Source organism: Neoarius graeffei, chromosome 22, assembly GCF_027579695.1.
Source record: "Neoarius graeffei isolate fNeoGra1 chromosome 22, fNeoGra1.pri, whole genome shotgun sequence".
Lineage (NCBI taxonomy): Eukaryota > Metazoa > Chordata > Actinopteri > Siluriformes > Ariidae > Neoarius > Neoarius graeffei.
Genome location: NC_083590.1, coordinates 10379782 through 10395697, shown reverse-complemented (window position 1 = coordinate 10395697; position 15916 = coordinate 10379782). Strand labels below are relative to the sequence as shown.

Here is a 15916-nt window from a genome sequence, read left to right as displayed (position 1 = left end):
AATTGAAGTTTGGAAGCGCCTCTGTTTTTGGGCTGAGGAGAAGTTTGAAAGGATGTCCCGTGTAAGGCGATTCTGCCTTCTTGTATCGCGATACGGATCGTGGCTCTGCGTATCGCGATTTCGATTTCGATACGCATATCGTTACAGCCCTACTGACTAGCCTAAAGGAAAAGGAAGCGAAACATTTTGCGCGAACGTTTCACCTCTGCTGATCTCACGGTGATTTTGGCGAATTTGTATGAAGGAAAAAAAGCACCACCACTTCATTCCAGGTTAAAAATGCATTGTAACACGCGTTACTGACATTTGTACCGAGTAAAATATTACCAATTTTTTCTGTAATGCCTTACATTACTGCGTTACCACAAAAAGCAATGCATTCCAGTAATTCATTACTTTTGTAACGTGTTACTCCCAACACTGATTGGGATGATGCGTATTTCCTGTTTCTGTTAGAAAGCTACTAGACAGATAGCTACACTATAAGCCCAGAGATCTGGAGAGCCGGTGAAGTCGCTGCTGGAGTTTAGTGCAGAAGAAAAGTAGATCAGGATTTATAATATCAGGTGTATTTTTCCCCTGTTATGAACATGTTTTTATCTTTTTCAGTGGAGCTGTAATAAAGCTATTTCATGGCACCGTTGTTAATGTAGAAAGATTGTTTGAGGGTAAATTGTGCCTTAAATGATTAAAATAACAAATGAGTGTTTTCACGTGTGCTACTCCCTCTGCTGCTGCTGCCGAGTGTGTAAGAAGAGGTGGAGGTCAGAATGAATTTTGAACAGAAATATGGTGAAATACGATCCGATACAAATTCATCTCAGCGGAATTCTGTGGAAGAAAAACTGTCTCATGTCCACTCTGTAATGTTGTACAGTGAACTGCAGAGAAAGAGATCAGACTCACCAGAACCCAGCTGTGTCTCCATGAAGAGTGATGTGTCTATGGATCAAACTTTCCACTTTAAAAGTGGAAACCGCTCATCTGTACACAGGTAACATCCCATAATTCTCACAGTGTCACAGTAGAGTGAAAGGCTGTGTTGCACATTCCTTTATCCAGTCCAGATCATTAGCAGTGTTTTGATATTTATCAGTTTGTGATACTTTAATTAGGTCCCAATGCTGCTCCAATACTGTCACTGAACCTTTTAGAGTAATTAATATCAGTAACTGTGCAGCTCAGTGTTTCACAGTGTCACACACATAAGGAAGTAAATTCATCTGGATGTGACAAAGTAATAGTAATGGCGAACAAAATCATTTAAACAACCAATAAAGACACGTTCCACTGTTTATTGTTCATCAAAATAACAAGTTAGTCAAAAACTGTAAATGGTTTCTCTAATGAACTGTCTGTAATGTTGTACAGTGAATTCCAGAGAAAGAGATCAGACTCACCAGAACCCAGCTGTGTGTCCATGAAGAGCGATGCGTCTATGATTGAACGTTTGACCTTTAAAAGTGGAAACCCCTCACCTGTACACAGGTAACATCCCAGTAATGGGTGTACTCCACTGTCATTAGCAGCTCTTGTGATTTCTATTATAGTTACTTGGACTTTAGTGATACGAAAATGCTTTCGAGGAAATAGTGTAAACATTTATTCAAGTGAAAATGTCTTAAAGGTAATGTCTACTGAAGCAAGAAATGTGACTTCATGCAGAAAGAACTGAAACAACTCATTCATTTATCTCATTCATCTTTTTAACTCAAACCCAAAGGTCTTCAGTGTAAAGAAAAAAAAAAGCAACAACACCTGGCCTTGCTATTCCAATACTTTGAGGGGACTGTAGACAGAAAAAAATAGAAACCTAAAATTAAAACAGGGGCACACCTTTTTTTTTTTTTCCTCCCAGGTCCTCACTGTTGATGTCTTTTAGTACTGTGTTCTCTAAATAATTATTCACTTGCTCCATTTATTGCAGTAAAATTCAGGCTAAAGCTGAGACTACAGTATGAAAGTGATGAATGTTATTGTCTTTAACAGCGACTATTTTTGTTCGCAGTGTTTTACAGAAGTCAGGAGACAGAAGAGAAAAGATCATCATCACAGATACAGGGTAAGATCAAACCCAACACCATGACTGTGACACTGACGCACTGGTATTATAAACCTCTCTGCTGTTATTATCTACAGGATTAGATTATAGCAAACCTAGTCAAATCAGGTAAATCCATCGTGTTAGCATCATAAAGAACGGTTATCTGTGGAAACCAGTCAGAAAAAATGTGATCTTAAACTCTAATAATTGGACCCCATGTCTCACCATGTCTTCTTATTTCACCCTGTCACACAGACACGCCCCAGAATCTCCTGCTGTAAATGAATTCCAGAAAAAGTTCAGATTAAATCTGAAGGAGAAGTTTCAGTGTTTAAATGGCATGATGATGAAGCAGGAAAACCGAGCGCTCCTGAAGGAGATCTACACAGAGCTCTACATCACAGAGGGAGATGGTGGAGACGTCAATAAAGAACATGAGGTGAGGCAGATTGAGGCAGCGTCCAGGAGAAAAACAACAGAGGAAACACCAATCAAATGCAGCGACATCTTTAAGCCCTTATCTGATGATGACGAACCCATCAGAACTGTAGTGACAAAGGGCGTGGCTGGTATCGGAAAAACAGTCTCTGTGCAGAAGTTCATCGTGGACTGGGCTGAAGGGAAAGCAAATCAGGACGTCCCCCTCATATTTCCACTTCCTTTCAGAGAGCTGAATCTGATGAAGAACCAACAACTGAGTCTGATGGAGCTCCTTCATGCCTGTTTTAAAGAAACAAAAGAAACAGAAATGTCCAGGTTGGAAAAGGTTCTGTTCATTTTTGATGGATTGGACGAGTGTCGTTTCCCTCTGGATTTCCAGAACACAGTGACAGTGTGTGATGTAACTGAATCCGCATCAGTGCGTGTGCTGCTGATAAACCTGATCAAAGGGAATCTGCTTCCCTCTGCTCTCATCTGGATCACCTCCCGACCAGCAGCAGCTGATCAAATCCCCTCTGAGTATGTCCATCGAGTCACAGAGGTACGAGGGTTCAATGACCCCCAGAAGGAGGAGTACTTCAGGAAGAGGGTCAGTGATCAGATCCTGGCCGAGAACATCATCACACACCTGAAGTCATTAAGAAGCCTCTACATCATGTGTCACATTCCAGTCTTCTGCTGGATTTCAGCTGCTGTTCTAGAGAGAATGTTGGGTGAAGCAGAGAGTGGAGAGATCCCCAAGACTCTGACTCAAATGTACACACACTTCCTCATCATTCAGACAAACTTCATCAGGGAAAAGTACTCAAAGAAGCAGGAGAGTGATGAAGAAATGCTGTTCAAACTGGGAAAACTGGCTTTTGAGCAGCTGAAGAAAGGCAACCTGATCTTCTATGAGGAAGACCTGAGAGAGTGTGGCGTTGATGTGACAGAAGCAGCAGTGTACTCAGGTGTGTGTACGCAGATCTTCAGAGAGGAGGTTGGGCTTCACCAGAGTAAAGTGTACTGCTTTGTTCATCTGAGCGTTCAGGAGCATCTCGCAGCTCTGTATGTGCATCTGACCTTCATGAAGGAAAAGAGAAATGTTCTTGTTCAGAGTCAATCCGAGACAATTTTAGATGTACACAGGAGTGCTGTCGATCAGACCTTATACAATCAGACTGGACATCTGGATCTGTTCCTCCGCTTTCTTCTGGGTCTCTCACTGGAGTCCAATCAGAAACTCTTACATGCCTTAGTAACACAGACAGGAAGTAGCTCCCAGAGCAACAAGGAAACAGTTCGGTACATTAAGGAGATGATCAGTGAAGATCTTCCTGCAGAAAAATGCATCAATCTGTTCCACTGTCTGAATGAACTGGGTGACGATTCTCTCGTGGAGGAAATCCAACGCTACCTGAAATCTGGAAAACAAGGTGAACTCTCTCCTTCACAGTGGTCTGCTCTGGTGTTTGTGTTACTGACTTCAGCACAGGAGCTGGAGGAATTTGACCTGAGTAAATATACCAATACAGAGAAGATACCAGATCGGGTTCTTGTGAAGGTGATGCCTGTGATTGCAGAATCCAGAAAAGCCGTGTAAGTAAAGCTGAATAGAACTGTTCTACTGTTCCACTGTTAGAAAGAGAGAAACTGAAAGCACTTTGACAGAAACGCACTTTGGGATGGTTTGAGTTTCAGGTGATACAGTGTGTTAATACAAATAGATCAGTAGATAAATGAGGGGAAAACAGTTGCATGTAGAATTGAATAAAACTGAAGTTCAGCTATTAAATATTGGCCCTTTTCCACTACCAATGCGGCTGAGCCGTGCTGAGTTGGGTTGAGTCGAGCTGAGCGGGGCTGTTGGTGTTGCATTTCGACTACAACCGTGCTGAACCGTGCTGGCTGGAAGTGGGTGGACACATTGGGTGGAGTTAGCGAAAGTGGGTGGACGTCAGGTGATGTCGTTAGGTGGCGCAAACAGTGACATCAGTGACCTTTTAAGCGGTAGTCTCACGACCCGGATAGTAAACAATAAACATGGAGGACATGGAGTCGTTAGTGTTGCTGGTCTTGGTGCTGTGGCTTGTTGTCACCGACAACGCCAACAGATACTGGCAAGAGCGTATAGATGAGGCGAGGCGCATAATTTGCCGTAATTCTTCTTCTTCCGGGTTTACGGTGTTTACAGATGGTGGTTCCCAGCGTGCTTGCGGGGCGTGTGTGGGCATGTGAGGACACGCCTCCTCACCAATCAGTGCACAGGGGAGTGTCTCCTCACGCCCCTAGCCTCACTCAGCTCGGTTTGGCTCGCCTCAGCCTCACTGCAAAACCGTGCGAGTTTTGGGTGCTGAGTAAGGCTGAAGTGAGCCGAGTCGTGCTGCTCTGAGGTAGTCGAAACGCGAGCCGTGTTGGGCTGAAGTGAGCTGAAAAAGGGTAGTGGAAAAGGGCCATAAGTGGAAACCAGTTGATGCCATTTAAGGAGGAAAAACATTTATGTCTCACATTCTGCCATTTTGCCCCAAGAAGCTGTGAGCTGAAGATGGAAGTGACGGCCGGCTAACTCGACTCACAAACACCACCTTTCCAAAAATGAAGCAAATAATCAAACAGAACTTTTATACTTGTAGTTTATTTACAATTTACACCACTAGTGCAGGCTCCAGTGTCCAATAAATGAGGTGTTTTTGTTTTTTCCCTTCTGTACAAAACCTTCACTGAGTGCAGTGTGAATTTTTTTTTCTTCTTCACATGTCTCCACATTAAATGTGTGTTCTCGCTGAAATGTAACGATGCAGACACTGGGCCTGTAGAACCATGTGGAGTTTGCAGTAAAAAAAAATTATAATTCCAAAAAACTTTATTGTGACCTGATAAAAGGTTTTATTCAAAACAGCTTTTCACAGAGAACTCATTAGAAACACCGGTCTTATTTATTTTTATTACATCATAACATAAATTAATTACATGCTAATTATACTGTTGTTGTAATGTCCTGACATCTTTTATAAATTGTAATTTTTTTCTGTTGTGTTGACCTTCTCACAGCTTTTATTCTTTTTCATGCTGAAGCTCTTTCATGGATTTATTTGTCTCTGAAACAAAAACCTCTGTCTCAAATTTCAGTGGCCTTTCTGGGAGAGGTCTTTACCCCCCCCCCCCCCCCCCCACACACACACACACACACACACAGGGAAATACAACACACAGAGTGTAAGGGGAAGAACATGTCAACGCGCGCACACACACACAGAGTTAGCCAGTGAGCTTATCATGAGTAGCTCCATAAAACCCCTTCAGCACTGGGCTGTGATCATTTCAGTCACTCACTAATTAGAGAACAAATCAAATGTCTGATCTGTTCAGATAAATATGACTCTTCCTCCAACTCTGCCTGCTTCATCTAAACCTGACTTTTGAAACTCTTTTTTCCTTTCTCCTCTTATAAATATTTTAGATCAGACTCTTATTTCCCGATTTGGTGATCAGATTTGATGTTGCGTGTTTATCCCATGTGTCAGTGATGACGTGTGCAGCAGAAAACTCAACTCCGAACAGCTCGAACTGTGAATTACTGTTACAGCATTTCAGTGTATTGTCGACTCGGAGTTTGTACTTTTGTCATTTATGAAAATGAAATGGTGCAGTGAAAGATTTGAGGACCTGTTTGATCATTTGTGTGAGTTTATTATGTATTATTTTATTTCCTTCAGGATCAGTTGTGATACGATTGAAGGGAGAAGCGCTAAAGCTCTGGTCTCAGTGCTCAACTCAGAAACCTCCAGTCTGAGAGAACTGCATCTGACTGTGAAGACACTGCATCTGACTGGGAATAAACTAGAAGACTCAGGAGTGAAGCGTCTCTGTGCTGTACTGGAGAATCCTCACTGTAAAGTGGAGACACTGGTGTAAGATCATCTCTCTGAGAGTCACGATAACTCACTAAAGCAGCAGTTAATAGTTGTATACAGTGTTGTTTATCAATTAAATTTTTCTGTAAAAGTAAAACATGCAGAACAAATATATTAGTCATGAAGTGATAATTTCTCCTCAGAGTCGCTTTTACTTTAAAGAAATAATTGTCTTTACAATTAAATGTGTGATCATTAAAAATCCAGTCAAGCAGAGATAAATTCTACAAAACCTGACTCTTCACTTAAACATTTAAATTATTGACTTTTTGCTGAATCATTTGCACCTCGAGTAAACTTAATGTCAGTAACAGTGGGAATGTTTGAGTCATTATTAATAACAGCTTGTGATTGGTGAAGAGAATAGAGACAGTCCAACATGAGAGACATCATCCTCACAACCACTATTACACCAAGATGAAAATCTGTTGATGAAGTGTGTGTCATTGTGTCTCTGCAGGTTGTGGGGTTGTGGTGTCTCAGATGAAGGCTGTGCTGCTCTGAGTTCAGCTCTGAGATCAAACCCCTCACACCTGAGAGAACTGGATCTGACTGGGAATAAACTGGGAGACTCAGGAGTGAAGTGTCTCTGTGCTGTACTGGAGAATCCTCATTGTAAACTGGAGACACTGGGGTAAGATCATCTCTCTGAGAGTCACATGACCTGCTCCTCAGTAAGAGACATTCTCTAATAGTGAGACTGAAGCAGAGGTTTTAGGTTCATCATCAGTGTCCTGAGGAGGAAGATTGTTTCTTTTCACTGCACACTGATGATTTGTCACAGAGTCTTTGGGTCAGATGGACATATGTGAGAAGCTGCAGCACAAAATGGGACTTGATCCGACTGCACTGTGTCTGAAATTTATTACTTTAGAAATTAATGAAAATGATCACCAGAATAAAAAATGTTGCCAACTGACCATCTCCGATTTGCTTCCTACTTTTTAAACAAAGTCACAATTTCCAATAAATAGTGTGTAAAGTTCCAGGCTTGTATCTACAGGCAGCGTGACTCGAATTTTACTGAAAAAAGAAGTGTGACAGAAAAACATTACAAAGATCCATTCATCATTCTTTAACTTTTCTGTCTCGTTGCATGAAATTTTCAGGGATGGTGTGGAATGTCGAGTTTAACTGTGAGATATATAAAACTTATTTTAACATTGAACCCAGGACCCCCTCTAAATCCAGCCAGGACGTGGATGATTTATTTCTTTATTTTTTGTCCTCCACAGTATGTTGATGAAATTAAATAATGAAGATGAGCTCAAAGTGCAGACCTTCAGCTTTATTTTGAGGGAACCTGCATCCAGATTGGGTGATGTCAGGATGCGGGCACTTACAGATGTATGTGTAGGGGAGAGCGGGCAATGCAGACTGGCAAACAAATCCAAAACGCTAGACGAAATCGAGGGACAGGCAGGGGTCGATTGATGGATCGGCAGACAGAGTAATAAGGTCTAGAGTAACGAGACAATAACGAGGGTTGAGACCACAATAAGGCAGACAGAATAGCAAGGCTTGTTATGACGGGTAAGACACTGAACGATACTTCACATGGAGTGAGTGTGGGAGAGGTGTTTATATAGCATGGGCTGATTAACCAGGAAATGAGTGGCAGGTGTAATTAATAGACAGGCGATAGAGGGCGCTGTGGTTCTTGGGTGTTGTAGTTTAGGTCAGCCATGTTTGTAGTCCAGGTCAGCCATGTTTGTAGTCTAACTGGAAGTGGCTCTCTCTATCGCGTTTCTGACAGGCAGAGATGAACAGTAACCAAGTAAATTTACTTGAGTACTTAAGTACACTTTGAGTATCTGTACTTGAGTTTTTTTTTAAACTTATGACTTTAACTTCACTACATTTGAAAGACAAATATTGTACTTTTCACTCCACTACATTTCTGTCAAGGTCCTCGTTACTATGAAGCAGTTTAGAAAGTGGATGTTTTTTCTTTTCTAAAACGTGATTTGTTTTTTTCGCCGGTGACACTGAGACAGCCGATCAGTAATCACTAGGGTCACGTCATGTCCATAGACTATAAAATCAAGTTCAATTTCTCCGCAGCGTTATTTGAACACGATCAGTTGATGGCAGAATGGAAGGAGGTGGTTCTTCTGGGGAAAGGAATAAAGATTTGTTTCATTTTAAATGTTTGCTTTGTTTGCCTAAAACAAACCACATTATGGCCTCCAAAAACTCACGGTCCAACCTGCAGAAGCATATGTAAACGTTTGTAAAACATTTTATTCCAAGAGAAAGCTTGTAATGAAGTTCTCTGTGCTTTTGAAGCTAGTGATAATGTTGCGATGGCAATGCAGTCTGGTTAGTCAAATGACTTTTTCTATGGATTTGCCCGCCAAGTTGCCATAGCCTTCTCCACGCTAACGTGAACACACAGCTCATTAACTTGCACACTGTTAGTTAGCATGTAAAAACGCAATTATGCTAACATAACTTATCTGAAGTCCTTTCAGAAATATGTTTAGCATAATTTTACCAAATAAATAGAATGTAGAAATCTTTCTTTTCTAGTAGCATTAGCTACCCAATATGATTTCGAGTTTGAAAAGAGAGTTTGCTAGCATGTTAGGTAGAGCTTCACTGACTAGCTAGCTTAACGTTAAATCACCATGATGACACAGCATGCGTTCATTGTGAATTCACATTTCTGTTTTTGGTAACGTTAAAGCTTTTGTGACCTTGCATAATTACTATAGCTACTACGTATTTTTTACCAGTAGCCAAAGAGAGAACCTACTGAGCATCTTATTGATGATTCTGCTTGGTTGTAAATTGTGTTTCATTTTGTAACGTTCTACCAGGTGTTTATTCTCCAGGTTCTACAAGTTAGTCAGTAAATCCAGTCGGTTGCTTCAGAGGCATTAGGTTTTGTCAGCGTTGTGACAATAAGACAACAATGCATTGACAAAAATGTACTTTTAATACTTCAGTATTTTTAAAAGCAAATATTTCAGTACTTTAAGTAAAAATTTGACTGGACAACTTTCACTTCTATTGGAGTGACATTTGACCAGTGGGACTTTGACTTCAGTAATGCAGTTGGGTATTTTGTCCACCTCTGCTGACAGGTGACTGGTGTTGAAATTACAGCACTGTTTATATGTGCTCCCTCTTTTTGAAGGATGAAAAAGTAATTAGACAAATGAACATAGCCATAAATTGCACTGACATTTTTATGCCTCCGACACTGAGAGGTGAAACCGGTATGTTTTCGGGTTTTCTGTCCATTTTTTCTGAAACTCTTGTTCGCACGCTGTCTCAAGAACGAGTGGCTGAATGTTTGTAGGATTTATATGGAATAATCATTGTTTACTTCTCTGATTCTACAATAATATAAATCTATAGTGTTCTATAAATGCACTCTGTCAACTCTGGAGAAACAAGTTTATTGCCCCTGTGTAGTGCACTATCAGCCTAGTAGAGAACCATCTGAGATTCTCTCTCTCTCTCTCTGATCAAAGCTCATGGTCTCTCTGCTGTTCTCTGTTCAGCTTCAGCTGCTGATGGTTTAATATCACACACAACAGAGGAGAGAAACTCAATATAACACTCAGTATTATCATTATTAATTACACTGTTAATGAGAATAAACAGGTGATATTAAATCCTCATGATATTGTGAATAATAAAATTGAGTTTACACTCATCATCTTTAAAGTAAGTGTCACGCCCTCCAGAAATCATGCTTAAGCCAAGTTTTAGTTACTGATGGATGATCAATCTTTTAATAACGTAATCCATAAAATCCACTTCATCTTTCATCCACCATCAAACTTGCAGCATAAACAACACAACACACAATCAGTAGAAAAATCATAAACCCAGATACAAACGCAATAATCAAAAACAGCAATGACAAGAAACAAAACATACCTCGCTGGCTGCATATAACTGAAGAGGGAATGAGACTTAAAGCTTAAAACACAGCATCAAACATTTCAAGCTAGCCCGCGGCTTGTAGCATGGCCGCGAGTATAGTCAAGTCCAATCACCTAGGCGAGTGGTACGGCACCTAATAATGTCCGTGTGCAACACGTGACATCGCCTGACCCAACATGACCCAGCGTAAATATCAAATTAAACACATATTCTTGGAGATTACAAACATGATATTTAATGAAAAAAAAAACTAACACAGTTACACTCCCACCAAATCACATATTAGTTGATTTCACACCTAAAACAAACAAACAAGCATTTAATATGAAACTCAATTATTCTGCTTCAATTAAAACAACTACCTTGTGCACAGGTCTATCAAGATAAAGGGGTTTAGAATTACGTCTTCCCTCATGGTTCAAGGTGGAAGTTCCTACCAACAGTTTAACCCTTCTGACTCTCCCATCAGTGCTGGGATAAACCTCAGCTACTTTAGCCAATTTCCATTGATTCCGAGGAGAGCCATCCTCTTGTAAGATAACAATGTCATTCACCTTTGTATTTCTCCTTTCTCGGTGCCATACTTGTGTCTGTTGTAAATTAAGGAGATACTCCTTCTTCCACCTGGTCCAGAATTCATTTGCCAAGAACTGTACTTGATGCCATCTTTTGCACAAATACAGAGCCTCACTCATGAAATGGCCAGGAGGTGGCGACAGAATACCAGACTTCATTGTAAGGATGTGGTTTGGTGTCAGGGGTTCAGGGGTTGTTGGATCATTAAGATATTCAGTTGTTAGCAGTCTGCTATTCACAATGGCCATAACTTCATACAAAAAGGTTCGCAGTGAAGCACTGTCGAGTCTTTTGCCAGACTGGTCCTAAATTGCTGACAGAACACTCCTGATGGTTCTTATCTGTCTCTCCCATACGGCTTGATGATGGGGTGTTCATCACAAACTCACATCCATATATTTCTTAATCTGCTCCTGATCCAGGTCTTTCATGGCATTTAGAAATTCCCTCTTTGCACCTACGAAGTTGGTACCTTGATCACATCTTAGTTGCCTGACATTTCCCCGTATTGCTATGAATGCACGCAAAGCGTTAATGAATGCATCAGTGGTAAGGTCATCCAACATTTCAACATGTATAGCTCGAGAACACATGCAGGTGAAGAGAAGACCAAACCTTTTCAGCTCTTTCCTTCCCTCCTTCATGTGAAATGGTCCAAAGCAATCTAAGCCACAATATGTGAAAGGAGGAGTCAATTCTGCTCTCTCTGGTGGCAAATCTGCCATCCTTGGTTTCTGTATATGACCCCTGTGCTTTCTGCACGTTGTGCATTTGTAGATGTGAGACCCGACTGCGCTACTACAGCCAGTGATCCAAATTCCATTGGAGCGCAACTCATTCACCGTCATTCCTCTTCCCTGGTGGTGCACCTTTTCATGAAAGTGCTTAATAAGCAAAGAGGACACATGACTGACCCTTGGCAGAATGGCAGGATGTTTGATGTGTGGATGAAGAGCTGATTTTGCCAGCCGTCCCCCAACTCTAAGTAGGCCATACTCGTCTATAAATGGACTTAATTTGTACAGTTTATTTACAGGGTCTTTGGGTCTTACTTCACTGCATTGCTGAATGCTCTTGATTTCATGAGTGAACGCTTCACCTTGGACCAACTTAATTATAAAAAGTTCTGCCTCTTGCCTTTCAGCAATACTAGTACTATTAAGTTCATCATTCATACCCTTTAATTGTCTAGCATAGCGCTTAAGACGAGCAACAGCCATCACTGCTCTTTTCCAGTCAGAAAACTTTGAGAGACGGTCTAACAATGTCCTCTCCTCTTTCACCGTAGTGCTGAGCACCTGGACTCTTCGAAGTTCCGGATCATCAACATCAAGCTCTCTCACCATCTTGTCTTCCAGTGGTAGCTGCTCATTCCATAGGAAATCTGGGCCAGAAAACCAATTTGAATTAACCAGTTCTTTTGCCATTAGGCCTCTTGAGGCATGATCTGCAGGGTTATCTGCAGGGTTATCAGGCTTGCTCATTGGGGATAGATTAGGGATAAAATTAGCTCATGTTTTAAGTCGTTCAAATTCTGTAAAGCTGCTTTGCGACAATGTTTATTGTTAAAAGCGCTGTACAAATAAACTTGATTTGATTTATCTTCAGATCGCACAAAGTGCCATTGCTTGGCATCTGTAAGAGACTTAATCCTCTGTATTCTATTTGTGACAAAGATGTGAAAACGTCTGGCGTCATTATTGAGGTACCCAAGAACTACTTTGGAATCGGTCCAGAAATGTTCTTGGAGACAGTCTAATTCCAGTTCAGTTTTCAACATGGCGCTCATTCTTGCTGCCACCACAGCTGCACATAGTTCGAGTCTGGGTACTGTAATTACTTTAGTGGGGGCAACACGCGACTTACCCATAACTATTGAGCAATGAACATCTCCTTTGACATTGGTTACTCTCAAGTAGGTACATGCTCCGTAACCTGTGATGCTAGCATCTGCGAAGTGATGGAACTCATAATGCTGTACATCTTTAAAATCTGCTGGGACAAAGCTACATTTGATTTTTACACTGCAGAGGTTTGGAAGATCTTGCAACCATAATGTCCACAGTGTTCCAAGCTCTTCTGGGAGTGGCTCATCCCAACTCACTTTATCTCGGCAGAGTTGTTGTAGAATCTGCTTTCCACAGAGAATGAAAGGTGCTAAAAACCCCAATGGGTCATAGATGGAAGCAACAGTGGCCAACACTCCCCTTCTGGTCATTGGGCGTTCCTTGACCGTAACTCTGAACTGGAAGTCATCAGAAGATGCGCACCACTGCACACCAAGAACTCGTTCCATGTGTAGCTCTCCAAAGTTCATGTCAACATTCTTAATGCTTGGGGCGCGGTCCTCCTCTGGAATTGACTTCAGGACTTCCATACTGTTAGAAGTGAACTTGTGAAAATGCAGCTTACCTGTACTACACAACTCCTTTTCCTCCTTAATGAGTCGGATTGCTTCAGTATCAGAGGTTACACTAATAAGCCCGTCATCTACATAAAAGTTTCTCTTGACAAACTTGTGTTCTGGTCAAACTGACCCTGGGCTTTAAGGGCTAGGTGTTGAAGGCCAAAGTTGGCACAGCCAGGTGAAGAAGCTGCCCCAAAGAGGTGGACTTTCATTCGAAAGATTGATGGAGGAGACTGAAGGTTGCCATTCTCCCACCAAAGGAATCTCAAGTAGTCTCTGTCGTCAGATTTCACGTGGAATTGATGAAACATTCGTTCTATATCACATGTGATGGCAATAGGGCCCTTGCGGAACCTGCAAAGGACTCCCAGCAAGGTATTTGTAAGTTCTGGCCCAGTAAGAAGGTGGTCATTTAAAGATACATCTTGGAATCTAACAGAGCAATCAAAGACAACACACATTTTTCCAGGCTTTTTAGGGTGATAGACACCATGATGGGGAATGTACCAAGCTGGATCATTATTTACTTCCTCTTTTGGGACCTTTTCTGCATCGCCATGACTAATGAGATCTTCCATAAAGTTAATATAGTCAGAGCAATATTGCTGATCCTTCCTCAGTCTTTTGCCTAAACACATCAAACGCTGGACAGCACAAGACATATTGTTAGGCAGCTTTGGTCTTTCTTGTTTGAATGGAAGGGGCATTTCAAGATGTCCATCCGGCTTGTGTCTTATTCCATCCTTCAACTTAGTCAGAAACAGAAAATCTTCCTGGGAAAATGTTACATCTTCTGCTTGTTCACTGAAATCGGCTTCCAGCACTTTCATGACATCTTCAGGAGTGACCATTTCCTTGATCTGGGTCTTGAGAACAAAATGAACTTCAGTTTTAAGCTGAACTGGTTGCTGTAAATGTCCTTTTAGATGAGCTGATGGTTTGGGTTGAGGAATTACTTGCTTCACTATGATGCGATGACTCGCTCCAATTGCGTCACAGCCATGCTCAGAATGTTGGACATAGCTCACTATACTCCAACCTAGGTCTGTTCTCTGAGCAAAGGGTTGATTTCCTCCACATACTACTTCCCTTGGCATTAAGGCTTGTGGGCAATTATACCCTATCAATAGGCCGATCTCACACTTCCTTTGTGGAGAAGTGTAGTGCAAGATGTTTCAAGTGCGGCCATGCTCTTGCAGTCTCTGGAGTTGGAATATGTGATCGATTGGCCGGAATGAACTCACGAGTATAAGCTGTTGGCACTGTGATCTTTTTGGATGAAGAGAGCCCCCTTATCTGCAGTCCCTTAAGCCTCTTACAAGATACGATGGTTCCCCTTGATGACAGTGTTGACAGCTTAAGCTTTACTGGTTCACCTTCCAGCTCCAGTGCATCAGCCACTTCTAAGGTAAAGGAAGAATCACTTTGTGAATCTAACAACGCATAAACAAGGAGTTCCTTATCTGAACCATATGACACATACACAGGTACGATTGCTGACGTCTGCATGCTATGGTCATCCTGCATAACCCTGTTAGATGTGGCTTCTGCAATATCATCTTGTGGTGTTGAGAACAACTGTTCTTCACTGGAATTTACCACCTCAAACTGTTGTCTTTGTTGTGGGCAATCTTCATGTAAAGAGGTAGGGTGGCGTCTTGAACAAACATCACAAAACATCCTTCTGGGACAGCTCTTGGACTGATGGCCGGGGTTTAAACAGCCAAAGCACAGCCTTTCGTTCTGAACAAATTTTATTCTGCCAGCAAGTGGCCTTTCTAAGAAAGTTTGGCACTTCTGTAGGCTATGACCAGTTCTCTTACAAAGAACACGTGGTGGACCCCCCTTCATTTGCACTGGTGTTAAAGGTCTTTGCACTGAAGGTTTGAGTGTTGGAAACAGCTGTATTTGCATTCTTATTCTTAACCTTATCGGTCTCACAGGGCCGCAATGCTTCATGGGATGTTATCGGATTGCAAGCTATAGCAGCCTCCATTGAAAAACGTAATAAAGTAACTTAAATTGGGAAAGCTGCCATGCTCTAGCTGATACTGTGTGGCTTTCCGATTCCATCTCAGGCTCAGCCAATCAGGCAACTTGGCAGCAAGTTTTTGATTTTCCATTGCATCATTAAGTACATGTAGGTTCTCATTCTCATTCATAGCACAATTACAGCTGCGCAAAAAGTCCACAAATCTTAATTCTCTACTGTCTTTATTGCTTATTTTTGGCCAGGCATACGGCTTGTCTCTAAATGCTTTAGCAATGACAAATGGCTGACCATATCGATCATTAAGCAGTTCCCAGGCTGAACTGTAAGAGTCCTTTGAGTTAAGCAGAAAGTTACCCTCCAGGGCTTCGCTGACAGTGCCTCCCACATATCTTTGAAGAAAGAACATTTTTTCAGAAGTTGGTATGTTCTTTCATTCTATTAGCGTTTGAAATGAAGACTTCCAATGGCTGAACTTAAGTGGATGACCACAAAAGATGGTGGGCTCTGGAATAGGTAGCCTGTTCACAGAGATGGCTTCAGCCAAAAGACTGACCAGATCTAAGTTATCTGTCTGAATGCTTCTAGAAGGCACATCACTCACAGGCTGCAGCTGTAACTCTGATCTAGCAATTTTGTTACTTGTATGCTTAACATCTAGAGGC

At 41.6% G+C, this 15916-nt stretch overlaps 1 protein-coding gene across 1 annotated transcript in view; it reads left to right on the top strand.

Moving 5' to 3' along the window:
* Nucleotides 1–15916, top strand: part of LOC132870621 (NACHT, LRR and PYD domains-containing protein 3-like) — a 627732-nt gene that overhangs the window by 591369 nt on the left and 20447 nt on the right. The window contains exon 17 of the mRNA XM_060904345.1: nt 6839–7012. Within this exon, the coding sequence (XP_060760328.1) occupies nt 6839–7012 (174 nt within the window). The remainder of the gene's footprint in view (nt 1–6838; nt 7013–15916) is intronic.